General features: G+C 42.5%; 2 protein-coding genes across 18 annotated transcripts in view; one reads left to right on the forward strand and one right to left on the reverse strand.

Annotated features, from left to right (window-relative positions):
* Positions 1-26,093, reverse strand: part of LOC125455082 (zinc finger protein 664-like) — an 82,674-nt gene extending 56,581 nt beyond the window's left edge. For 4 of the 10 annotated variants that reach the window (XR_009446135.1, XR_009446136.1, XM_059648447.1 and 1 more), the window contains exons 1-3: positions 25,945-25,999; positions 5,464-5,703; positions 3,082-3,154 (exon numbers count right to left, since the gene is read on the reverse strand). The gene's annotated coding sequence lies outside the window, so the exon portion shown is untranslated. Of the gene's footprint in view, positions 1-3,081; positions 3,155-5,463; positions 5,704-25,944 lie in introns of all 10 variants that reach the window. The other 6 variants (XR_009446138.1, XR_009446137.1, XR_009446139.1 and 3 more) reach the window with 4 other exon arrangements.
* senp6a (SUMO specific peptidase 6a) overlaps positions 26,038-26,593 on the forward strand; it is a 167,892-nt gene continuing 167,336 nt past the window's right edge. For 3 of the 8 annotated variants that reach the window (XM_059648442.1, XM_048535847.1, XM_048535851.1), the window contains exon 1: positions 26,096-26,221. Coding sequence is in view for 3 of the 8 variants with exons in the window: in XM_059648441.1 (XP_059504424.1) it covers positions 26,191-26,221 (31 nt within the window). In the remaining 5 variants the exon portion in view is untranslated. Of the gene's footprint in view, positions 26,222-26,593 lie in introns of all 8 variants that reach the window. The other 5 variants (XM_059648441.1, XM_059648439.1, XM_059648440.1 and 2 more) reach the window with 5 other exon arrangements.

Consider the following 26,593-nt stretch of genomic DNA (forward strand, 5'->3'; position numbering starts at 1 on the left):
GTAGGGAGAATTGTTCGTCAGTGTGTGGGAAGAGTGCCAGCCTTGTTTAAAATATAGGACTGTCGATGAAAGATGTGTTTTATTTTTAGAATTTCATCATAAACTAGGACCTCCTAAGAGTTAGGTGATGGTGAGGTTAGTGGAATGAGTTTAAATGCTCCTGTGTGGGGAAGTTGTGTTGAGGTATGAAAATAAAAGTTAGTTGTCTAGAAAATACTGTTTCAGGCTCCACTGGAGTATTGTGTCCAAATCTGGGCAGTGCACTTCAGGATAAATGTGAAGCCAAAGTTTAGGGAGGATGCAGAAAAGATTGACAAGAATAATTCTTCATTATGTGGATCAACTGGAGAAGTGGGCTAGCTTGCCTTGGAGATTATTATGAGGGGTCTGGCAGAGCAGATCGCAAGAAAATGCACCATTGATGAAAGAATTCTGAAAACCAGAGAGTACTAATTCTAGATGATGGCAAATCCAACCTAAGGTTAAATTCGCAACTGCAGAAACTTCACTTGGCTTGTTCGGAAGGAGCTCAAAAGTCGACTGAGGAGGGCCAGGAGGGGGCACGACAAAGGCTTGGCAGGAAGGATGGGGGAGAACCTGAAGGCATTTTGCTCATATGTGAGGAATAAGAGAATGATCAGGGAGAAGGTAGGGTCGATCAAGGATAGCGTAGGGAACTTGTGCGTGGAGTCTGAGCATATAGGGGAAGCCCTAAATGAGTGTTTTGCTTTGGTTTTCATGAAGGAAAGGGACCTTGTTGCGAATGAGAACTTTGAAGAGCAGGAAAACAGGCTTGAACAGATCAAGATTGAGGAAGTTGATGTGCTAGAAATTTTGGCAATCATTAAGATTGATAAGTCCCCAGAGCCAGACCAGATTTATCCTAAGTTGTTTCGGGAAGTGAGAAAGGAGATTGCTAAGCTGTTAGCGAAGATCTTTGCTTCCTCGCTCTCCATGGGAGTCGTACCAGAAGATTGGAGGGAGACAAATGTTGTTCCTCTTTTCAAGAAAGGGAATAGGAAAATCCCTGGAAATTATAGATCAGCCAGTCTTAGGTCTGTGGTCAGCAAGGTTTTGGAAAAATTTCTGAGGGCTAGGATTGATGACTATTTGGAAAAGCATAGAGTGATTAAAGGGAATCAGCATGGCTTTGTTAGGGGCAGGTCATGCTTTACAAATCTTATTGAGTTCTTTGAGGAAGTCACGAGACAGGTTGACGAGGGTCGAGCAGTGGATGTGGCATACATGGACTTCAGCAAGGCATTTGATAAGGTTCCCATGGCAGGCTCATTCATAAGGTCAAGAGGTATGGGATACAGGGTGATTTGGCTGTCTGGATTCAGAATTGGTTGGCTGACAGGAGGCAGAGTTGTTGATGGTATGTATTCTGCCTGGAGGTCAGTGCCGAGTGGTGTCCCACAGGGCTCTGTTCTTGGGCCTCTGCTCTTTGTAGTTTTTATAAATGACTCGGATGAGGAGGTTGAGGGGTGGGTTAGTATGTTTGCTGATGACACAAAGGTTGGAGGTGCCGTTGATAGTATCGAGGGCAATTGCAGGCTTCAGCGAGACATTGACAGTATACAGAGTTGGGCTGAGAAATGGCAGATGGAGTTCAACCTGGATAAATGTGAGGTGATGCATTTTGGAAGGTTGAACTTAAATGTTGAATATAGGATTAAAGGCAGTGTGGAGGAACAGCGGGATCTTGGTGTTCAAGTGCATAGCTCCCTCAAAGTTGCCACCCAAGTGCATAAGGTTGTTAAAAAAGCATATGGTGTTTTGGCTTTCATTAACAGGGAGATTGAGTTTAAGAGCTGCGAGGTTTTGCTGCAGCTCTACAAAACCCTGGTGAGACCACACTTGGAATGTTGTGTCCAGTTCTGGTCACCCTATTATAGGAAAGATGTGGAGGCTTTGGAGAGGGTGCAAAGGAGGTTTACCAGGATGCTGCCTGGACTGGAGGGCTTGTCTTTCGAGGAGAGGTTGACTGAGCTCGGACTTTTCCTCCTCCTCTCCAGAGAGAAGAGAGGTGACCTGATCGAGGTGTACAAGGTAATGAGAGGCATGGATCGAGTCGATAGCCAGAGACTTTTCCCCAGGGCAGGATTGACTGCCACGAGGGGTCATAGTTTTAAGGTGTTAGGAGGAAGGTATAGAGGAGATGTCAGAGGGAGGTTCTTCACCTAGGGAGTTGAGCGCATGGAATACTTTGCCAGTGGTAGTCGTGGAAGCAGAGTCATTAGTGACATTTAAGCGACTGCTGGACATGCACGTGGGCAGCAGTGAATTGAGGGGAATGTCGGTTAGGTTGTTTTAGTTTTGGATTAGGATTATTCCACGGCACAACATCGTGGGCCGAAGGGCCTGTACTGTGCTGTACTCTTGTGTTCTATATCAGCACACACAGTTGTTTGGCAACTGCTGTCAATCACAGGATCACAATCAACATATATTTTGCTTCGGGCTTTTCAGCCCACTGCATGGTTACACTCTTATGCACAACAATGGACCATTTTGCTGAAATTTGGAATTTAAGTACCCTTCATCATACCAATATTAAAATTCAGGACAACGTTACTTGATCATATGATCAGCAGATCTACTTTTTGGGTCAACAGCACTGTGGTGACTGGAAAGCCATAGGATAGCCACTGCACAGCAGCAAGTCTAACTGGGTGGATTTGGTTATTGTTCAAACTCTTGAGATTGTTTATCTTTCCAAGTTTGGTGGTGATGAATAGAGGGCAAAAAGCTTCAAATTCTTCCTCTCTCTCTCTGGCAATACTCAAGTCCAACATTACCACACCATAATTTGAAGCTCAATAAGTTGAGGAATGAGAATTTTAATTAAAACCATCCATTTGCCAACATGCTTACTTAGCTCAGAAAGAATACTTAAGCTCTGGGCAGAACAATCTTTAAAACATAATTACAGCCAGCTCTCAGTTACCCAGAGACAAATAAATCATGGCCAGTCACCAGGGTAGCAGAACGCATGAGCAGTATAAGACAGAGAAACACCCATCCTCCTAACGCAAGAAGGCGGAACGCATGGGCAGTATAAGGCAGAGAAACACCCACCTTCCTAACGCAAGATGGCGCAACCGTTTGGTCTCCTGGTCAGCATTTCCCGACTAAAGTGGATAGTGGAAATCTGAAATAAAAACAGAAACAAGAAAAAAAAAAGTGGTAGAAATATTTAGTTGGGGGAACGTTTCTGGAAAGAGAAAACTATCGTTTCAGGACAAGTAGCCACACACTATAAGGGTTTCTCCCCAGTTGCTACCCAACCTCCTCTCAGTCTTTTTGTGCAACCCACTGACAATATAGACGCCGGTCGATAGTGAAATGCACCTCAAGGTTAGCAACCGAGATGCTAAACAGGCAACACCCCCAGTTGGCCCTCATTTCTATACTGATGCCCGATGACTTAATGTTACCAGCCTAACCTTCACTTAATAAAGTGTGAAGCTGGATGAACACAGCAGGCCAAGCAGCATCTCAGGAGCACAAAAGCTGACGTTTCGGGCCCAGACCCTTCATCAGAGCAGGGGATGGGGTGAGGGTTCTGGAATAAATAGGGAGAGAGGGGGAGGCGGACTGAAGATGGAAAGAAAAGAAGATAGGTGGAGAGGAGAGTATAGGTGGGGAGGGGATAGGTCGGTCCAGGGAAAACGGACAGGTCAAGGAGGTGGGATGAGGTTAGTAGGTAGGAGATGGAGGTGCGGCTTGGGGTGGGGGGAAGGGATGGGTGAGAGGAAGAACAGGTTAGGGAGGCAGAGAGAGGCTGGACTGGTTTTGGGATGCAGTGGGTAGAGGGGAAGAGTTGGGCTGGTTGTGTGATGCAGAGGGGGAGGGGTCGAACTGGGCTGGTTTTGGGATGCAGTGGGGGAAGGGGAGATTTTGAAGCTGGTGAAGTCCACATTGATAGCATTGGGCTGCAGGGTTCCCAGGCGGAATATGAGTTGCTGTTCCTGCAACCTTCGGGTGGCATCATTGTGACACTGCAGGAGGCTGATGATGGACATGCCATCTAAAGAATGGGAGGGGGAGTGGAAATGGTTTGCGACTGGGAGGTGCAGTTGTTTATCGCGAACCGAGCGGAGGTGTTCTGCAAAGCGGTCCCCAAGCCTCCACTTGGTTTCCCCAATGTAGAGGAAGCCACACTAGGTACAGTGGATGCGGTATACCACATTGGCAGACATGCAGGTGAACATCTGCTTAATATGGAAAGTCATCTTGGGGCCTGGGATGGGGTGAGGGAGGTGGTGTGGGGGCAAGTGTAGCAATTCCTGCGGTTGCAGGGGAAGGTGCCGGGTGTGGTGGGGTTGGAGGGCAGTGTGGTGCGATCAAGGGAGTCACGGAGAGAGTGGTCTCTCCGGAAAGCAGACAAGGGTGGGGATGGAAAAATGTCTTGGGAGGTGGGGTCAGATTGTAGATGGCGGAAGTGTCGGAGGATGACGCGTTGTATCCGGAGATTGGTGGGGTGGTGTGTGAGAACGTGGGGGATCCTCTTTGGGCGGTTGTGGTGGGGGCGGGGTGTAAGGGATGTGTTGCGGGAAATGCAGGAGACGCGGTCAAGGGCGTTCTCGACCACTGTGGGGGGAAGTTGCGGTCCTTGAAAACCTTGGACATCTGGGATGTGCGGGAGTGGAATGCCTCATCGTGGGAGCAGATGCGGCGGAGGAATTGGGAATAGGGGATGGAATTTTTGCAGGAGGGTGGGTGGGAGAAGGTGTATTCTAGGTAGCTGTGGGAGTCGATGGGCTTGAAATGGACATCAGTTGCCTGGGGACCGCTTTGTAGAACACCTCCGCTCGGTACGTAATAAACAACTGCACCTCCCAGTCGCAAACCATTTCCACTTCCCCTCCCATTCTTTAGATGACATGTCCATCATGGGCCTCCTACAGTGCCACAATGATGCCACCCGAAGGTTGCAGGAACAGCAACTCATATTCCGCTTGGGAACCCTGCAGCCCAATGGTATCAAAGTGGACTTCACCAGCTTCAAAATCTCCCCTTCCCCCACCGCATCCCAAAACCAGCCCAGTTCTTCCCCTCCCCCACTGCATCCCAAAACCAGTCCAGCCTGTCTCTGCCTCCCTAACCTGTTCTTCCTCTCACCCCAAGCCTCACCTCCATCTCCTACCTACTAACCTCATCCCACCTCCTTGACCTGTCGTCTTCCCTGGACTGACCTATCCCCTCCCCACCTATATTCTCCTCTCCACCTATCTTCTATTCTCTCCATCTTCGGTCCACCTCCACCTCTCTCCCTATTTATTCCAGAACCCTCTCCCCATCCCCCTCCCTGAAGAGTCTAGGCCCGAAACGTCAGCTTTTGTGCTCCTAAGATGCTGCTTGGCCTGCTGTGTTCATCCAGCTTCACACTTTATTATCTTGGATTCTCCAATATCTGCAGTTCACATTATCACTGACACAACTTTAACCTTCACTTACCTGCTCTGGCCGAAGACGAATACGCGCATGCGTCCTTCACATCACACGGACTCATCGATCAACCCAATAATATGCGCATGCGTCTTGCACATCACACGGACTCATCGATAAACGCAATAGTACGCGCATGCGTCCTGCACATCACACCGACTCATCGATCAACCCAGTAATACGCGCATGCGTTTCAGACCAACAATGAACTATTGCGAGACGCTGAATTTCCATAAATAACTGCATTTACTTAAATCACGCATTTAAAAAGAGAAAAAAAAACCTTCAGTATTAGCAGATATTCAGTGGTCATTCATTATTTGCGAAAGAATGCAGGATTTAATAAAAATAATGGTATCTTAAATCAATAACAACTTGCCTTCATTGAATACCTTTTAAAACAAATTTAGCTATCTTGTTTAAAGTACCTCACAAGTAGCAGCGAAAATTAAATGTGCAAATATTCAGGGATGCTGTCCAGAGGCATGTTCCCTTTCTTCATATTGAGCTACCACAGGCTTAAGGGTGGTGGTGGAGGGCCACTTTTGCAGTGACTCAGAGACTAGTAGGCTTCATTTCTACTGTACACCCCTGTAAAGCTAGCAAATAGCTGTGGCACTGCCCCTACAGCATGCACAAGATATTGATGTGGGCATCTAAATAAAGGTCTGGTGGAACAAGTGCTGAGCTGAAATTGCCAGTTATCTGTTCAGACAACTGATGGATGGAGAATGAGAGACTTCATTAACAAGGATAAATTAGGTACTACGCAGAGTGAAATTGAGCATTAAGCACAATGACAATCTTCTCGTAAAACTCAAAAATCATGTCTTGACAGAGGACTTGCTTGGAAAACTTGTTCATCTGAATGTCAAGGAAGGGTCACTTGACATCGCATTTGATCTTAAAATTTCTTACCATAGCTCAGTTCAGGGACTGCCAAGTTTCAACCTTATGGTTTTCTGTGGAGAGATACTATTACAATAATGGTACACACAGAATATTGATTTTCAACTTCCTTCATCTCACTTTAATATTCAAGAGCTTCATGGACTGAAGAGATTTTTCAAGATGTTAACCTAAAATGGCTATATAGTGCTCAGCTGACTACAGATTGAGGCAAATCCAGGGAACTCAGATGGAACACTACAACCTTTTACCAATGTTTCTGTGTGCATTTGATGTTGAGTTAAATTATGTTTTAACTGTACAGAACAATGATAAAATTCCTCTTTCATTCACTCAATAAACCATTGGAATGGGCTCCTTTCTTTGATCTAGTTATTTATATTCTAATTAAGATATGATGGCAGATGCTTGAAAAGAAATAAAAACATTTGTTATGGCCAATCAAATTGGGATTTAGAGGGGAGTTAATTTCTCCTCTTCAGCTAGTTAGAACAAATTTAGAGGCTTGGAGTCCAGTATAATTCTGACAGGCAAAGAGTAATGCTCATGAGGAAAATAAATTGTTCTTTCATAAACTGGTTTGACAAAGAGAGACTGTAATAATGTCTTCTGGAATCTAATATTAAAAGCATTAAGATTTCCACATTTTCCATTAACACTGCTTAGTGCGGAAAAAAACCTAATAAAATACTAAAATCTTCTTCCTTGGAAAAATTAGAAGGGCTAGATAGGCATCTAGAGATTGAGTTCTACCCAAATGTCAGGAAAAAGGCAGCAAAGAACCTTGAGGTGAAAACTCAGGATTGTAAAACACATCTTTTGAAATTGGAAAAGCTACAGGCTGGAACTGAAAATCGAAAGAAAATGTTAGGAAAAGAGGTAGAGGCTGCACCAGCGATGGAGAAAGAAAGAAAGAAAGGGAATTCCACAAAAGAAAAATGAAAAAAGGAGTTAAGCTGAAACAGCTTGAACTGAGAAGGGAGTCTGAAGAACAACTGGAAGAATTGTGTATGCTGTAAATCAGGAAGAAAAATAGAAGTTGTATCACTGTAGAAAAATTAGAGTTAAAGTTTCACATCTGGCGGGCCTTCCTCAGAACAGTCAGTACCGAGGAAAATGTCAGTTTATATGCAAACGTTAGGGTGGGACATGGGGTAAGGAGTAAATGATAGGTGAGGATAGAGCCATTAGAGAGAGTTGAACAGTGGGACAGACAAAGAAGTTGATAACAATCTGGCTGGGAGGGTGAACTGCTGTTAATAGAAACCTTGATGCAGTCTTTTCTCTCTTGGTCCACCCCCTGCCCACGTACATCCAGGATTCCTCTGACCCTTTATGCCAGTTCCAGAATTTCCAGTTTGCAGGCTCCAGCTGCATCGTCTTTACCACAGACATGCAATCCCTTTACATGTCCATTCCGCACCAGCATGGTCTCAGGATTCTCCACCTCTTCCTGAAGCAAAGGCCTGAACCACCTCCACTGACCACCACCCTCCTCTGCGTGGCTGAGCTCATCCTCACCCTTAACAACTTCTCTTTTAACTCCCCTCATTTACTTCAGGTCAGAGAGGTGGTCATGGGTAACAGCATGGGCCCTGGTTATGCCTGTCTCTTTGTGGGGTATGTGGAACATTCCCTGTTCCAGTCCTATTCTGGCCTCACCCACAACTCTTTCTCCAATATATTGCTTAAATCATAGGTGCTGCTTACTTCTCATGCCCGGAATTGGAAAAATTCCAATTCCCACCCTGCCCTCACTTTTGCCTGGTCTATCTCGGACTTTTCCCTTCCTCGACAGATCTTTCCATTTCTGGGGATAGACTGTCCACTGGGAAGTACACACTGTGAAAATTTTCCATAATTTTCCTGATTTCTGGTTGACAGGCTGTGGAGAATTAGAAGATGAGTTACTTCCCTCAGAACCAATATTCAGCAATGATAATGCTGCTGACTATCAAGAGGTGAAGATCAGAATCTCACTTGCTGGATCAGTGATGCATACACAAAGAGAGAACAGGCAAATTCACCCTTGACATATCAGAAGTAGCTGGATGGAGACAAAATATTCAAGAAAGCTTGTACCCGTCCATTACGGGGTCTTCCATGGTCCAAAAGGATCGAACTATAAGAGCAGGCGTCACCTTGGGAGGCAGGGAAACAATGCAGAGTTTGACTGGAAGTGTACAGAGCATGGGAGAGAAGCAGTCTGGAGCTCTTCCATCAAAGGTTCTGTCTGTTCCATTCTTGCTGCTCCAGTTCCTCCAATCACAGGCCTCTCCCATCCTGCTGTTGCTACTTCTTCAGAGACAGATCTACAACTAAAGGAGCACATTCTGAGGAAAGGTCACTGGACCCAAAATGTTAACCCTGATGTTTTTCTTCTCAGATGCTGCCAGACCTGCTGAGCTTCCAGCAACTTTTGTTTTTGTTCCTGATTTACAGCATCCACAGTTTATGGTTTTTATTAGAGAAGCATGTGATCGGCAGGGACAGAACCTGAGAGTGGAGGAACTAGAGCAGTTATTTATTTTAAATTATATGTCTGACACATTTTGACAAAAAATCTCCTTATAACTGCAACAAGACAATACCTCTGTATTGAAATCCCTTTGTGACAAAGGTCAACATACCATGTGCATTTCTAATTAGTTGCTGCACTATTATGCTAGTTTTCAGAAGATTCTGAACAAGAACAGCAAAGTCTCTTTGGATATCAGTCATTCCTGACCTCTCACCATTTAAAAATATTCAGCCTTACTATTTTGTTTTGCTACTGAAGTGGATAGTTTCATGCTTATTTACATTACATTCTACCTGCCATATTCTGGCCCATTCACCTCCTCTATCCAAATCCACCTGAAGCCTCCTTGCATCCTCCTCACAACTTACATTCCCACCCAGTTGTGCGTCATCACTAAGTTTTGAAATATTACCTTCAGTCCCCACATTTACCCACTTTTTAATAGATTGTGTGGGGCTGGAGAACACAGCAGGCCAAGCACCATCTTAGGAGCACAAAAGCTGACGTTTCGGGCCTTGACCCTTCATCAGAAAAAGGGTTTTTTCTGATGAAGGGTCAAGGCTCGAAACGTCAGCTTTTGTGCTCCTAAGATGCTGCTTGGCCTGCTGTGTTCTTCCAGCCCCACACTTTGTTATCTTGGATTCTCCAGCATCTGCAGTTCCCATTATCTCTTAATAGATTGTGAACAGTTGTGGCAGATTCTTGTGGAATCCACTAATAACAGCCACCTTGAGATTAGCCTATTTATCTCTACTTCCCATTGTACATCTGTTAACCAGCTCTCAATATATACCGGTATACTACCTCCAATCTCATGTGCTCTGATTTTGTTTACTAACCTCCTACATGTGACTTTGTCAAAAGCCTTTTGAAAATCCAAACACAGGACCTCTACCCATTTTCCTTTATCTGTGCTACAAGTAACATCCTTAAAAAACTTCAATAGGTTTGTCAAATGTGATTTCCCTTTTGTTAATCAATGTTGATTCTGCCCAGTTAAATCATTCAACCTTCAATACTGTTGATTTCTTAGAGAATCACCTCTTTATTAATATCAGTCCTTTAGTTCTCTAGCATTTCAATGAGATTTTCTTTCATGAAGACAACACAAAGTGACCATCCAGTTTCTCTACCATTTTCCTATAATCCATTGTAAATACTTCCGGTCTTTGCCTGTAACAGGTCTACACTGCCCTTCCCAACATTTTTCTTTCATATACCTAAAGAATCTTTCATCGTCCACTTTTACATATTTCACAAGCTTGCATCATATTCTCTTTACCCTCAATCCTTTTCTTGATCATCTTTTGCTGGATTCTAAACTGCTACCAACCCTCACGTTTACCACATCTGACAATCTTATAAGCCACTTCCTTTTACCTAAAACCATCTTTAATTTCCTTTGTTAGCCACAGTTAATTCATTTTCATTTTGGGGGGCTTCTATGTTTTAATGGAATGTATATTTGTTGTAGGCCATATCATACTTCCTTAACTAATCGGCATCGGTAGTCCAGCATCAAATCTCTTCATGTTTTTCAAATTGAATGTAGGCAACATGCTCCTTATGCCTTCGTAATTTTCTTTGTTAAAATTTAAGATGTTAGTTTCAGAATGAACTATATAGCTTTCGAACTTAATGTAAAATTCTATCAGGTTACAGTCACTACTTCCCGAATTCCCTTTTACAGCATGGTAACTGACTTAGCCTTTCTCATTACATAGCACTAAATCTGAAGTAGCCTAATCCCTAGTTTGTTCTCAAATGTAGTTCACCGGAAACCCATTTTGAACACACTTCAGAAATTAATACTCCACAACATTACAGTCAACACGGCTTTGTGAGGGGTAGGTCATGCCTTACAAACCTTATCGAGTTTTTTGAGGATGTGACTAGTAAGGTTGATGAGGGTCAAGCTGTGGATGTGGTGTATATGGACTTCAGTAAGGCATTTGATAAGGTTCCCCATGGAAGGCTCATTCAGAAGGTCAGGAGGAATGGGATACAGGGGAACTTAGCTGCTTGGATACAGAATTGGCTGGCCAACAGAAGACAGCGAGTGGTAGTAGAAGGAAAATATTCTGCCTGGAAGTCAGTGGTGAGTGGGGTTCCACAGGGCTCTGTCCTTGGGCCTCTACTGTTTGTAATTTTTATTAATGACTTGGACGAGGGAATTGAAGGATGGGTCAGCAAGTTTGCAGACGACACAAAGGTCGGAGGTGTCGTTGACAGTGTAGAGGGCTGTTGTAGGCTGCAGCGGGACATTGACAGGATGCAGAGATGGGCTGAGAGGTGGCAGATGGAGTTCAACCTGGATAAATGCGAGGTGATGCATTTTGGAAGGTCGAATTTGAAAGCTGAGTACAGGATTAAGGATAGGATTCTTGGCAGCGTGGAGGAACAGAGGGATCTTGGTGTGCAGATACATAGATCCCTTAAAATGGCCACCCAAGTGGACAGGGTTGTTAAGAAAGCATATGGTGTTTTGGCTTTCATTAACAGGGGGATTGAGTTTAAGAGTCGTGAGATCTTGTTGCAGCTCTATAAAACTTTGGTTAGACCGCACTTGGAATACTGCGTCCAGTTCTGGGCGCCCTATTATAGGAAAGATGTGGATGCTTTGGAGAGGGTTCAGAGGAGGTTTACCAGGATGCTGCCTGGACTGGAGGGCTTATCTTATGAAGAGAGGTTGACTGAGCTCGGTCTCTTTTCATTGGAGAAAAGGAGGAGGAGAGGGGACCTAATTGAGGTATACAAGATAATGAGAGGCATAGATAGAGTCGATAGCCAGAGACTATTTCCCAGGGCAGAAATGGCTAGCACGAGGGGTCATAGTTTTAAGCTGGTTGGTGGAAAGTATAGAGGGGATGTCAGAGGCAGGTTCTTTACGCAGAGAGTTGTGAGAGCATGGAATGCGTTGCCAGCAGCAGTTGTGGAAGCAAGGTCATTGGGGTCATTTAAGAGACTGCTGGACATGCATATGGTCACAGAAATTTGAGGGTGCATCCATGAGGATCAATGGTCGGCACAACATTGTGGGCTGAAGGGCCTGTTCTGTGCAAAAAAAAAGAAAACATTAGTACTAATTAGGTCTACCCAGTCTGTATATAAATCAAAGTCACCCATTATGACTGTACTACCTGTGTTACAAGGAGCTGTAATTCCTTGATTTATACCATGCCCACAATTACCACCAATGTTTGGTGGCTAATAAGAAACTCTGAATATTTGCTGCACTTTGCTGTTTCCTAGTTCCACCCAAGCTGATTCTACACCTTGATTTTTCAATCCAATATCATCTTTCACTCATGTACTGATTTTATTCTGTATGAAGAATGCTTACCCATCTCCTTTCCCTTTTGCATATGCTTCTTAAATGATGAATATTCTTGAACATCAAACAGTTTTGATTACCCTATAATCACATGTATGTCACGGCAATCAAATCAATTCTTTTATTTGAGCCTTCAAATCATTCACCTCATTGTGAATACTGCATGCGTTAGTGCCCTAGATACTGAGACTTTAATTAGTTCCACCACTGCGACCGCTCTCTGATCCTTTTTATCTATGGGGACTACAAGTTAATATAAAAAAAACTTGATCAGCTCTCTTGCCACAACTGCCTTGTTATTAGAACCTGATCCAAGTCACCCTTAGTGACGAAAATGTGTCGTAGGTGACTGACCTTTGAGAAGACTGCTATCATTCCATTTATATTAATCAATAAAATCATGCCTTATAACTGTTGCCTAAATCTCATGGCAGGCAAACATAAAAAAAATTGATTTGAAGTGATACTACATGCTTGCCTGCACTTGGGTTTTCTTTAGGTGCTCCGGTTTCCTCCCACAGTCCAAAGATGCGCTGGTTAGGTGGATTGGCTATGCTAAATTGCCCCAGGATGTGCAAGCTAGGTGGATTATTCATGGTAAATGCAGGGTCACACGGATTTGGGGGGTGTAGGGACAGGGGTGGTGGTGGTGGTCTGGGTGGAATGCTCCAAAGGGTTGGTGTAGACTCGATTGGCCAAATGGCCTGCTTCCACATTGTATGGGTTCTATGATTGTGTTCTTTTCCATATCCTTACAATTTTGGAACAGGAATAGAATATTATAAAAATACATATACAATATATACGTGTGTACATAAATGCTATCCTATCTGAAGGAAAACTCGAAGAAAAAAAAACAACACAAGTAACGTTATTACACAACTTGTCACGTAATAAAGGAGTTGGAGAGAATGAAAAAAGGGAGTCAAAAACCAAACATCTCCAAATCAAACAAAAGTGAAAACTAACCCACGGGATAACCTCAACAAGGTCCAAAGTCTTGACAAAGCAAATATCTTGACACCTGAGGAAATGAGTCATTGGCTGGCATTTCTCCAGTGTGAATGTTACCTACAACCTACCAGCGCAAGCCGAGTGTTGTCTAACCATTGCTGCATGTATGTACAGACTGCTTTAATAACCAAGTAGGCACAAATAGTCCTACAATAGCCAAACAGGCACAAATGAGCAATCAGCAATCCAAACTTCTGAACTTATTTTGGTGGAAAGTCAATGATATACCAGCATGGGAAACCAAGCGGAGGCCTGGGGACCACTTTGCAGAACACCTCCGCTCGGTTCGCAATTAACAACTGCACCTCCCAGTTGCAAACCATTTCCACTCCCCCTCCCATTCTTTAGATGACATGTCCATCATGGGCCTCCTGCAGTGCCACAATGATGCCACCCGTAGGTTGCAGGAACAGCAATTCATATTCCGCTTGGGAACCCTGCAGCCCAATGGTATCAAGGTGGACTTCACCAGCTTCAAAATCTCCCCTTCCCCCACCGCATCCCAAAACCAGCCCAGTTTGTCCCCTCCCCCCACTGCACCACACAACCAGCCCAGCTCTTCCCCTCCATCCACTGCATCCCAAAACCAGTCCAACCTGTCTCTGCCTCCCTAACCTGTTCTTCCTCTCACCCATCCCTTCCTCCCACCCCAAGCTGCACTTCCATCTCCTACCTACTAACCTCATCCCACCTCCTTGACCTGTCCGCCTTCCCTGGACCTATTCCCTCCCTACCTCCCCACCTATACTCTCCTCTTCACCTATCTTCTTTTCTCTCCATCTTCGGTCTGCCTCCCCCTCTCTCCCTATTTATTCCAGAACTCTCACCCTATCCCCCTCTCTGATGAAGGGTCTAGGCCCGAAACGTCAGCTTTTGTGCTCCTGAGATGCTGCTGGGCCTGCTGTGTTCATCCAGCCTCACACTTTATTATTTTGGATATACCAGCATAAATTGTTTAGGCCGAGGACAGAACTCCAGGGAGCTCCTGCAACAATGTCCTTTAGGTTGTTCTTGAGGATAAAGGGGTAGAATTTTTCTGTTATTTGTAATAAAACAGTTTTAAATGGTTTAATGTGCATAGTTTGAATTTTTATTTTCATTTATGGAAAAGAATTTGATAGTCTCTTGTCGCATTAAAATATTGGTAATCTCTGAATTTGTTCTATGCCTGCCCACCACAATGAACAAATTGCAATCAATAAAACATATGATCTATTCAAGCCAGGTTTCAAATCTGACTTGTCCAATATTACCATCAGCTGGGATCATAACATTATCAATGACCTCACTGATCACTTCATTGGTGTTCAAGAGTAGACCAATGGGACAATAATTGGTTAAATTGGATTTGTTCACTAGATGTATGATTTAATTTTATTTGTATTTCTATATTGTTTGTTAACAAGAAGAGGCACAATTTTAGCTTCATTGAGTGGTGCCAGGTTGTGTGGTAAGTTAAAGCCTTATTTTAATGCACATAAGTTTTAAAAAAAAAAATCCTTTGAGGTTAATAGTTCATGAAATAAATGGTAAAAGGGGAAGAAAAACACAGGTGTCTTTGATCCAGGGAAATAGAGACAAAACTCAGTTTTCTTTTATCAAGATCTACCTTGAAGGTTAGTGTGGCAGGAGATTTCTTTTAGACAGAACAGTTCTGTGGTGGTGCAGTTTAACAGTTTCCAAAATGGTAAAGGCAGATTTTTTTTAAAAAAATGTATGAGTAGCTTAAAAATTAGGAATACCTTCAGAAACGGAAGGGTTCAAGGTGTCGGACAGGAAGACATCCTCTGAGGCTGTTGAATTTGTGAGGTTGAAGAACAAATGAGCTTTGTTGGTAATTCCTTTACATGTCTCATGAAGAGATATTAACTAAGGAATATAACATTGTGATTGCAGATATCTGTCTTATGGCAAATATGTATAGCTGTGCCAACTGAATAGAGAAATTTAAAATAAAAACACTTAACTTTGAGGTATCTGTGATGGTGGGAACCTCAAGTTGCTCATTTACTTGGTGCTTCTGATTGAAAATAGCTCTAAATGCTTCAGCCTTGTCTTGTATGCTGATGTAAGTGGTCCACTCATCATTGAGAACAGAGGTGGTCATACAGCTTCTTCATCAAGTTATTTATTTGTTATTCATGGCAAAATGTGGAAGGACTGCACAGCTTTGATCTGATCTTCGGGATTACCTAGCTCTGTCTATCTCAATGCCTCCACAGTTCAGCATGCAAATATGTTCAGCTACCATATTTCTTATTGTTCTGTTAATGTGGCTCTATTCAATTCATCTAACTTCTTCACTTCCAGAGTCAAGGTCAATGTGGCATTTAGGTCAAGCAGAGTTAAAGAACAGGGGGAAAAGATAACAGTGTAGTAGAAGTCCAGGATGAGAAAGCAGGATGGCTAGGAGGATAATGGGAAAGCAAGAGAAAGTTAAAAGGTTGCAAGTGAAGAGAAGTTAAGGAAAGGGGAAGTGAGGAATGAAGAAGTTAGAAATGAAGGCTAACAGGATGGGCAGGGCATCAGAGAGAGAGAGAGAGATGGAAAGGAAGGATTAGCATAGAGGACAGTCCTACTATTTTGGAAAATTAAAATTTCTAATTGGGATCATCATGGGCAGCATGGTGGTTCAGTAGTTAGCAGTGTTGTCTCACAGCACCAGGGACCTGGGTTTGATTTCACCCTCTGGCAACTGTCTCTGTGGCATTTGCACATTCTCTCCATCTCTGGGTGCTCTGGTTTCCTCCCACAGTCCAAGGACGTGTAGGCTAGGTGGATTGGGTATGCTAAATTACCCATGGCTTTGTGTAATTAGGTGGGTTATAGGGGGAACAGTCTGGGTGGGACTCTGAGGGTCGGGGTAGACTTGTTGGGCCAAAGGGCCTGTTTTCACACTGTAGAGATTCTATGAATGATTTAAACTAAAGTACAGGACAGTGGCAAATAGAGAGGAATGGGACCAATTGAACAGCTCTAAAAGCAAATGTATCTAGGGTTGAATGATCACTTTTTGTCTTAAGAAAATAGTTGTCGAGGCCTACAGTACAGAAAAGGGCACTTTGGGCCACTGAGTCACCGCCAGTCAAAAACAACCATTAGTTATTCTAAGAGTTAGTAAGAACTGTCGATGCTGGAGTCAGGTAAGTATGGACCTAGAGGAGCACAGCAGGTCAGGTAGCATGAGCAGGAAAGCTGATGTTTCAGGTTGGGACCTTTCTTCAGAAGTGGGGAGAAGGGAGCTGAAATAAATAGGGAGGAGGGGTGAGGCTGGGGAAGGTAGGTGGGATGGTGATAGGTGAGTGCAGGTAAGGAGGGGTGGGGTTTGGTCAGTAGGAGGAGTGGATAGGAGGGAGACAAGATGGACAAGTTGTGTCAGTTCAAGGACGCAGGGAATAAGAAGACTTTGAAACTGGTAAAGTCCACATTGAGACCATTGGGCTGTAGGCTGTCAAGGTGGAATATGAGGTACTGCACCTCCAGTTTCCAGGTGGCATCATTGTGACACTGCAGGAGGCCCAGGATGGACATGTCGTCCAGGGAGTGGGAGGCGAAATGGTTCGCATCTGCAAGGTGTTGTCATTTGTTGGAAACAGAGCACAGGCACTCTACAAAGCAGTCTGAGACTCCGCTTGGTCTCGACGATGTACAGGAGGCCACATCGGGAGCAGTGGATGCAATAGACTGCATTGATGGATGTGCAGGTGAACTTCTGACGTGAAAGGTTTGTTTGGTGCCTTGGATGGAGGTGAGGGGGTAGATGTAGTGCTTCCTGTGGTTGCAGGGGAAGGTACTGGGGGTGGTGGGGCTCATAGGGTGTGTGGAGTGGACAAGGGAGTTGGGGAAAGGACAGCCCCTACAGAAGGCAGATAGAGGTGAAGAGGGAAACATATCTTTGCTTGTGGGGTCAGATTGCAGGTGGCAGTGAATGATACATTGAGTACAGAAGTTAGTCGGGTAATATGTCAGGACAAGAAGGATTCTGTCTTTGAAATGTTGCAGGGAGAGGATGTGAGGTTAGAGGTGTGGGAAAAGCAAGGGATGTGGTCAAGCATTTTTGACCACTGAAGAGGGGAAAAAGTTGCAGTCCTTGAAATGGGAGGACATGTACAATGTGCAGGAGTGGAATGCCCTAACTTGGGAGCAGACATGGCTGAGGCAGAGGAATTGGGAGTAGGGAATTGCATTCTTGCAGGAAGGTGGGCAAGAGGAGATGTGGTCTAGGTAGCTGTGGGAGTCAGTGAGCTCTAAATAGATGTTGGTTTTGAGGTGATCACCAGAAGTCTAGGAAGTGAGTGATATCAGATGGCTAAGTGAACTTGAGGTTGGGATGGAAGGCGTTAGCAAAGTTGATGAACTTTAACTAACACTTAACTATTCTAATCCTATTTTCCAGGACTTGGTTCATTAGCTTGTAAAGATCACAAGTGTACATCTAAATACTTCTCCAATGTTAAGGGTTTTTTGCCTCTACTGCCCTAACAGGCAGTGAGTTCTAGATTCTCACCGTCCTCTAAATGAAAATATATTTCCTACTATTGCCTCAATCTCCTGCCCCTTACCTTTAAATATATGCCCCGGTCATTGATCCCTCCACCAAGTGGGAAGGTTTCTTAGTCTCTAGCCTATCTATGCCCCCCAATTTTATACATCTCAATCTTGTCCCCCTCAGTCTCCTGTGCTTCGAGGAAATCAATCCCAGTCTGTCCAATTTCTCTTCATAACTAAAACTTTCCACCCCAGGAAATGTCCTGGTAAATTTCCAGTGCAATAACTCCCTTCTATAAATGTGGATTCTAGAACAGTACACAATATTCTAGCTTATTTACCACTTCAACAACTTTTGTATCATTCTCAAACTTATTGAAAAATCTCCTTAAATTAAAGACTAAATTTTTATACACAACAAATAGCAAAGGTCCCGATACTAATCCATGCAGAGCCCCTTCGGGACTTCCAGTCAAATAAAAACACTCAACGATCACTTTCTGCTTCTTGCTATTCAGCCAATTCTGGATCCAATTAGCCAAATTTCCTTGGATCCCATTGGCTGTTGGCTTTGCTGTCAATCTCCCAAGGGGGACCTTATCAAAAAACTGAAGTCGAAATAAATTACATAAATGCATTGCCCTCACCTAAACACCTGGTTTTTACTTGGAAAAAGTCAATCAAGTTATAGAATCATTAAGGCATACAGCACAGAAACAGACCCTTTGGACCAACTCTCATATGCTGACCAAGTTTCCAAAATTAAAATAGTCCCATTTGCCTACACTTGGCCTGCTTCATTCTAAATCTTTCCTTGCTCATGTACCTTTCTAAATGTCTTAAATGTTGCAAATGTACCCGCATCTACCACTTTTTCTTGCAGCTGACTTCCACATACAAACCACCCTCTGGAAAAAGTTGCCCCTTGTGTCCTTTTTAAATCTTACTCCTCTCGCTTAGTTATGCCCTCTAGTTTTGAATTCCCCAATCCTGTAGAAAAAGGCCTTTGTAATTCACCTTATCTATTGCCCCTTCTAATTTTAGAAACCTCTACAATGTTACCCCTCAACCTCCTATGATCCAGTTAAACAAGTCCCAGCTCATCTAGCTTCTCCTTGAACTCCAACTTTCCAATCCGAGTAACATCCTTAATCTTTTCTGCACCCTCTCCAATAATATTCTTCCTATAGCAGGTCAACCAGAAATGTACATAGTACTTCAAATGCGGCCTCACTAAAGCCCTGTACAACCTCAACATTATGTCCCAACTCCTTTTTTCAGAGGTCTGAGCAACAGAAGCAAACAAATTCCTTCTTTACCACTGTTTACCTGTGACACAACTTTCAATGAACTAAGTACCTGAATCCCTAGGTCCTTCTGTTCTACAACTCCCGAGGACCCAATCATTTACTATAAGTTCTGTCCTTGTTCATATTAGGAAAATGTAACACCTCCAAATTGGTCTGACATGATCTCCCCTTAACAAAACCTGTTGTATAATTCTACAGCACTGTAGTCTCTGATTTAGAAGCTGGCAATTTAAGTACTAATGTACGATTTCTGCAGCCAACTTCAACCCCCTCAGATGGATGTAAATGGCCTTATATCAAAGAGCAGTACTTCCACGAGGCTTTCGATACCTATTCTGCAGTTCACTGATTTACTCCTTATTATCTCAGCACGTTTGTGACTCCTTGTGAGCATAGGTTGACTACTACACTTCTTATTTTACAATAGTGTCTAGTCTTCCAAAGTACCTTTTTAGTTGTAAAATATTTTTGTTCACCCTGTGAACATGAAATACTTGTAAATACAGGTCTTTCATTTTGATTAGGTCTGATACTGTATCCTAGACTAATTGTTCAGGACAAATGAAAAAATTCACTGAAATATTCTAAGAAGATCAGAGTTTCTTAGCTTCCTGCTCCATATGCAGTTTCTTAACAACACCACAAAAAGTAAATTAACTGGCAATTAATTTATTAAAGGGAGCTTTCAGTAATTAAATTGGCTATATTATTTGTCAAATATTGATGGATTACTTTTGAAAGGTAGCCATTGGCTTTAAAATGCTTCGGAGCAGCGTGGGGATTCTCACATATAAATGAATCAATTTCCTTCTTCGTACCTTTCACAGCTATGGCACAAACAAAAGAGAATTCAGGAATAGTCACAAAACAGAAGAGTTAAGAAATGAAGGACTCTTGCGAAACAAAGTGGGAGAGAGCAGAGTCAGCATTTTCACAAAAAAGGCAGCAGTGGCAGAAAATTTAAAACTGGCAGAGAGTCTCATCAACCTGTTTCTACCACCCAGAGCAGAAGTGTGACACCACAAGAAAAGAAATAGCTGGGGTTGGTGGCTGGAGATATTTCATCCATGTCTCCTTTGATGGTCAAATGGTTTAAATCAATGGATGCTATTACAACTGAACAGCACATTTAAGAAATTTACTTTGAAAATATTTAACATCCAAATTCACTGAGTAGGATAGAGATTGTGGGCAGACATTATGTTACAGCTGTAATATGTAGAAGCAGATGGACACTGGTACAATCCATGGTGACCACATCTGTAGCAAGTGTTGGCTGCTCGAGCAACTTTGGCTCAGAACTAATGAGCTGAAGTTCAAGCTATGGACACTGTGACACATCAGAAACGGGAGGCAATCACATTCCATAAATATATCAAATTTGGTCTGTGGGCAGGGACCTGAGACAGCAACTGTAAATTAGGCAAGTATAAATATTTAGAATTTAGCTTTGGAGAGCATGAGCTAGTTCCCTTTTTCTAATACATGAGGTTCTTATTCCGAGTGTAGACAAGGGCACAAGCTGCAGAAAGGATGAGGGAAATTACTGCAGCACCATGGTACAAGTAAGGATAGAAAAGAGAAACATAGTAGTAATGGGGATAGCATAATTAGGGAAATGCATGAGAGACCACTTAAGCCAGGAAGCGATAGGCCAGTAAGTCTAAAGTTGGAAATAGATCAAAAGGAGAAAATAGCAGGACATTTTTAAATCTTAACACAATCAAACAGAATCAACAATTTTTTGTCTAAGGGAAATTGCATTTCACAAGTTTACTGGAGATCTTTAAGCATTAAGAAGCAGAATTGAAAAATGTGAACTGACAGATATAATGTACTTGGATTTCCAGAAGGGATTTGATAAGTGCGACATAAGAGGTTATTTCACAAATTATGAGCTCATTGTATTTCGGGTAATACGTAAGCACGGAGTGAAGATTGATTAATACATAGAAGACAGTATGTCAGGATTAATAAATCTTTGATTGGAAAGTGTACCTAGTGGAGTGCCACAAAGATCAGTCAGCCCTAAGGCCTCAATTATGTATTTTCTATATTAATGACTTGGAGGAGATGCACAGAGAACAATGCACCCAAATTTACTGACTATATAAAAACAGATGGAAGGGCATGTAGTGATATGGACATATTAACTGGCAAAGGGATATAGATATGTTGAGTAAGTGGGCAAAAATATGCCAGGTGGAGTTTAATGTAGGAAAGTGTGAAATCATACGTCGATAGTAGGAACTACAGATGCTGGAGAATCTGAGATAACAAGGTGTAGAGCTGGATGGACACAGCAGGCCGAGCAGGAAAGCTCTGAGATAACAAGGTGTACAGCTGGATGTGGGAAATAGCAAAACACGTTATTATCTAAGAAGAAGAGAGACACCAAATAATGCAGTGCAGAGAGATCTAAATGTTCTTGTGCATGAAATACAAAGGTTAACATAGAGGTTGAGCAAGAAATGAAGAAGAAATTTGGTTTTGGTCTTTATTACACAGGGGTTAGAGATTTAAAATAGGGTAGTGGTGTTACAACTGCTCAAGATGTTGGTGAGACCATCTCCAATAAAAAGAACTGCTGATGCTGGAGTCTGAAGAAGGTTCCCGACCCAAAACGTCAGATTTCCTGCTCCTCTGACACTGCCTAGCCTGCTGTTTTCTTCCAGCTCTACACTGTGTTATGTCAGTGAGACCATGCTTGGAGTGCTACATATAGTTCTGCTCACTGTATTTAGAAAATATGCACTGCCACTGGATACAGTTTGAGAGATTCACTAGGCTGGGTCGTGGGTTGCAGAAGTTGACTTGTTGAGAATAGCTAAATAGGTTAGGTCTCTACTCATTAGCGTTTAGAAGAATGAGAGGTGATCTTACTGAAACATTCAAGATTGAGGGATTTGACAGGATATATATTGAAGATATTTCCACTAGTACGGGAACCTTGAACTAGGGCACATAATTGTAGGATAAGGAGTCACTCATTTTAAGCTAAAATGTAAAGGAATTTTCTCTCCAAGAGGGTAACAAATATCTGGGATTCTCTATCCCAGAGAGTTAAGACAAGATCATTGAAAAGGCTTAAACAAAAGGTAGGTGGATTTTTAAAAAAAAAATCTCTTCATAGCCCTCAACTCTGCAAGATGGCACAAAAGAAGAGTTGAGGGGGCCAAATATCCTAATCTTGCTTCTATTTCTTTCATTCTTATGAGTTGTCCCACTTTGTATATGAACCTATGAGGTGCTACAACTTACTCATTAACGCTCTGCATTAAGCCTGATAACAAATAGCAGAATGAATAGCAAGCTGTCAAAATATGCAAAGCAGAGTGGGTTTAATGTTACTTATTCAGATGGCAAAATGCTGGAAAAATGGGAGGTAGAAGCATGCAGAGGGAGAAAGGTTAAGGTTGTGGACGGGGCAAAATGAAGTGCTTAGAGATGATGAAGGCTAGAAAATGGGAAGAAGTAGAGGATCTGAGTTAAGACAAGTTCCAATTGGAGTCATAATTCATTATTTAAAATAAAGTTCAGGGCAATGTTAAAATGCAGAAGGGTAGGATAAATTGTAAGCTCTATCAAAGAGTGCTAACATTACTTATTCAGACAAAGTGCTGGAAAGAGACTTGTATTGGAACCATTGATTCACTATTTAGATTTATGAGTTAGAATTGGAAATTGGAAGTTCATATTCAAAGCTTGCAGTAACAAAAAAGTGCTTTATTTAACTGAGAAGGATTGTGACAAAAGAAGAAACAAAAATGTGCAGAGCTGTGTAATTGGCAGATTTAGTTTCAATATATAAATGTGAGGTGTTGCATCTTGGTGAGTATTCAACATCCTAACAAGGTCAGGTGTGGAAAAAATTCTTGTCATTTTTATTCTAAGACTTTTGGGCGCCAATTCCCTTGCCAGACAAAACAGATTCACAAGGCACGATCAAAAGATCTTGAACTCTAACAGTGGACAGAGATGAGGGGTGTGACTCCGAGTGAGGCTGGTAGAACTGAAAAGCTTCAGCCTTTGTCTTTGTCCAACAGGTTTGAGATTCCTGATCCCTATGTCGACAAGAACAGAAACTGTAGTCAGTTTGATGGATGAGCATCAAACTTACTACAGCATCGTGCTGCAGGAATCCATTCAAGTTGGGAGAAAAAGAACAATTGTAGTTGTAATTAGGGGTAGTAGAGTTAGGGGAATAGACAATGTTCTTTGTAGCCACGATCAACAGTCCCAAAAGCTGTCTGCTGCCATGGCTAAGAATATTTCAACTGCACTGCAGAGGAACTTGGAGTGGGAGGGGCAAGATTCAGTTGTCATGGCCCATGTAGATATCAACATTACAGGTAGAACAAAAAGAGAGGTTCTGCTGATGCAATACAGGCAGCTAGAAAGCAGAACCACAAAGGTAGTAATCTCCAGATAACTTCTACCTTCTGACTTGTACCTCCAGATAATAAATTGGCACAGAATAAATGAGACTAAAGAAATGCAAAACTTAAAGATTGGTAGGGGCAAATAGATTTTGATTTCATGGGACAATGGTGAAAAGAGGGGGCTGTTCTATAGGTACAGGCTCTAATTTAATCGTGCTAGGACCAAAGCCCTAGCAAATCACATAACTCGGACTATAGACAGGGCTTTGAACCAAATAGTGGAGGTGGGAGGTGTCAGTTGTATAGAAAACTTAAAAATAATTAAATGCAGGAGTGCAGGTTAGTGATGAGGCTGATTCCTAAACAGAAAAGGAAAGGAAGAGACAGACTGTGTGAACCTCATTTCACCAAGAAATCATGCAACAGAAGGGAAGATTGATAAATAGAGCCAACTTTAATGTTTCGTATCTGAATGTGCAAAGCATGCAGTATAAAATTAAAGTACAATGCAAATAGAGGCAAATGGGTATGATTTAGTGGTGATTACTGAGAAGTTTACAGGAAGATCAGGTCTAGAAGTTGAATATCCAAGGTTTGTGTTTCTAAAATCAAACAAAAAAAGGAAAGGAGGCGGTGTAGCATGGTTAGTAAAGGAGGGCATCAGTGTTCTATTGAAAAATTTTGGTACAAGAGATGAGGATGTGGAATCAGAAATAATAGCAGCAAGGAAAAGAAATCCCTGGTGGGAGTAATATAGGTCCCCCAACAGTACTTCCACAGCAGGGCAGAAGCATAAAGAAGGCAATATTGAGGGCTTGTAAGAAAAGTATGACAAAAATTATCGGTGATTTTAATATGCATATAGATTGAATTAGTCAAATTATAAGGCTAGCCTCAAGGGAGACTTCAGAGTGCATTTGAGTTGATTTCTTGGAGCAATATATTGGAGAACCAACCAAAGAGCAGGCCAGTTTGGACTCAGTATTGTGTAATTAGATGAGATTAATGAGCTCATAGTAAAGGATCCTTGAGGGAAGTGAGACCACAGTATGCAGGAATGTTTAAATTTAGTTTGAGAATTGAGAAACCTCAGACCCACAACAGTTTTCAGGTGTTAAACAAAGGTAAATAAATAGGTGAGGGCAGATTTTGTGGACTTGGCACACAACAAGGTAGGACTGTCCATGAATAGTGATGGGCATTTAAAGAAACAGAGACATTCAATTTCTCTCAACTAAAATATATTCCAAGGAAGAAAGATTGCAAGAGGGGGAAAAAATTATGGCTAAGTAAGGATGTCAAAGAAAGCACAAAAATAAAAACTTGTACGTACTATATCGCAATGATCAGTGTCAGGTTGGAACATTGGGAAACTTTTAAAGACCAACAAAGTGCCTTTTTTAAACAAAGTAATAACAATATTGAGAACTTATGAGAAGAAGCTGGCTCAAAATATGAAAGATTGCAAAAGCTTCTATAAGAATATAAAAAGGAAGAGCAGCTGAAATGAATGTTGGACCATTAGAGGATGACACTGGAGCATTAATGAGGAAACAGAAATGACAAAGCCAAAAATCACTTTCTGAAGAAGGGTCAAGGCTTGAAATGTCAGCTTTCCTCCTCCCCTGCTGACTGGCCTGTTGTGTTCATCCACCTCTACACCTTGTTATCTCAGACTCCAGCATCAGCAGTTCCTACTAGCTCTGAGCCTAAAGCAATGTTTTGCCTTGTGTTTCATGTCGTAGGACAACAGTATAATCCCCACAGCTACAGGTAATGCTGAAGTTATCAAAAAGCAGGAACATAAAACAATCTTACTCTGTAGGGGAAAAAGTACAGATCTAACTAGGATTAAAAGCAGACAAGTTCTGAGGGCCTGATATCCTTTAAGATACTAGGATGTAGGCTGTGGTTGCAGATATTAGCAAATGAATTCATTTATGATGTTCAAAGGTTTCCTAGTTCTGGAAGGGTTCCACTGGATGAGTAAAATGATAATGTATCTTCCTTTTCAAAAAATGGAGGAAGAAAATAAGAACCTATAGACCAGTTAAATTGACATCTATCTTTGGGAAATTGTTGCAATCTGTTCTTAAGAAGGTATTAACAAGACATCTGGAAAGTCAAAATACAATCCATCAGAGTTCGCAAATAGGATGACTGGTAAATCACGTTCGACTGATTTGCTAGTTTGTTGAAGATGTAAGGAGCATTGGGGTCCGGTAGATAGATATCTGGACATTCAGAAGGTATTTGATAAAGTGCTGCACAAAATGTACAAAGTAAAATCACATGACCCTTTGCATATCTTAGATATGCATACAATTATTCACGCGTTCGACAAGTACAGTTTAGCGACTGAGTTAGACAGTTAATCCTAAAACCACTGGCGGAATACAAACCATTGAAAATCTGCTGACCCTGGATGTACCACACAGTCGTTTGTTAAATATCTAGAGAAATGTACGCTACTTCTGAAACATACGTTGAGAAAAATCGACAGTGCTACAATTTTTACTCGCTTACACGCACATAAATTTGCGACACACCATCAATGACGAGACCAGACCGCTGGCAGACAGTAGGCAGGGCCCGATGCTGCTGGGTTCCCGGGTGATCCGGTCCCGGCTGTTAAGTTCCGGATTGGTTGGTTCCGGCCTTGTCTCCCTCCTCCCCCTTCCCATGGACTGTGCGCACTGACATGGCTGAGCTGATGTTGTGCAGTCCGCGCTCCGCCGGTACTGCTCGGTCGGAGGCCACAAAGGACTGAAAACAAAAATGGCGGGAAGGAGAAGCTTACTTTTAGAAGGTGAGCGAGCTTCACTGGCTGTCGGTTACTGGAGAGAGTAATGTCGGTTTGTTTGTTGCTGAAGGAAAAGAGATGTCCTGGTTTTTGCACATATTGTGTGCGCCTTAAAGGGTAGGGTAACTGGATTCAGTGGAGGTGCTGATTTGAAGGCTTGTTCTAGACGGTCTAGGCCTATAGGAGTGACAGAAACTCAGATTTAAAACTACTCTGTACGTCAACTTTAAGCAAAAAAGTACGAAAGTGAAATATTAGAAGTAGCAGCGAACTGAACTGTTATCATTTCCGTTCCTGTTGTTTTGAATTCTAAAGCTTTGATTTTATTTGTGCTAAATGTCGCCATAAACGTAATCTCACGGTGTAAAAAAATTGTGG

This window comes from Stegostoma tigrinum, chromosome 9, assembly GCF_030684315.1.
Source record: "Stegostoma tigrinum isolate sSteTig4 chromosome 9, sSteTig4.hap1, whole genome shotgun sequence".
In the NCBI taxonomy this organism is placed as follows: Eukaryota; Metazoa; Chordata; class Chondrichthyes; order Orectolobiformes; family Stegostomatidae; genus Stegostoma; species Stegostoma tigrinum.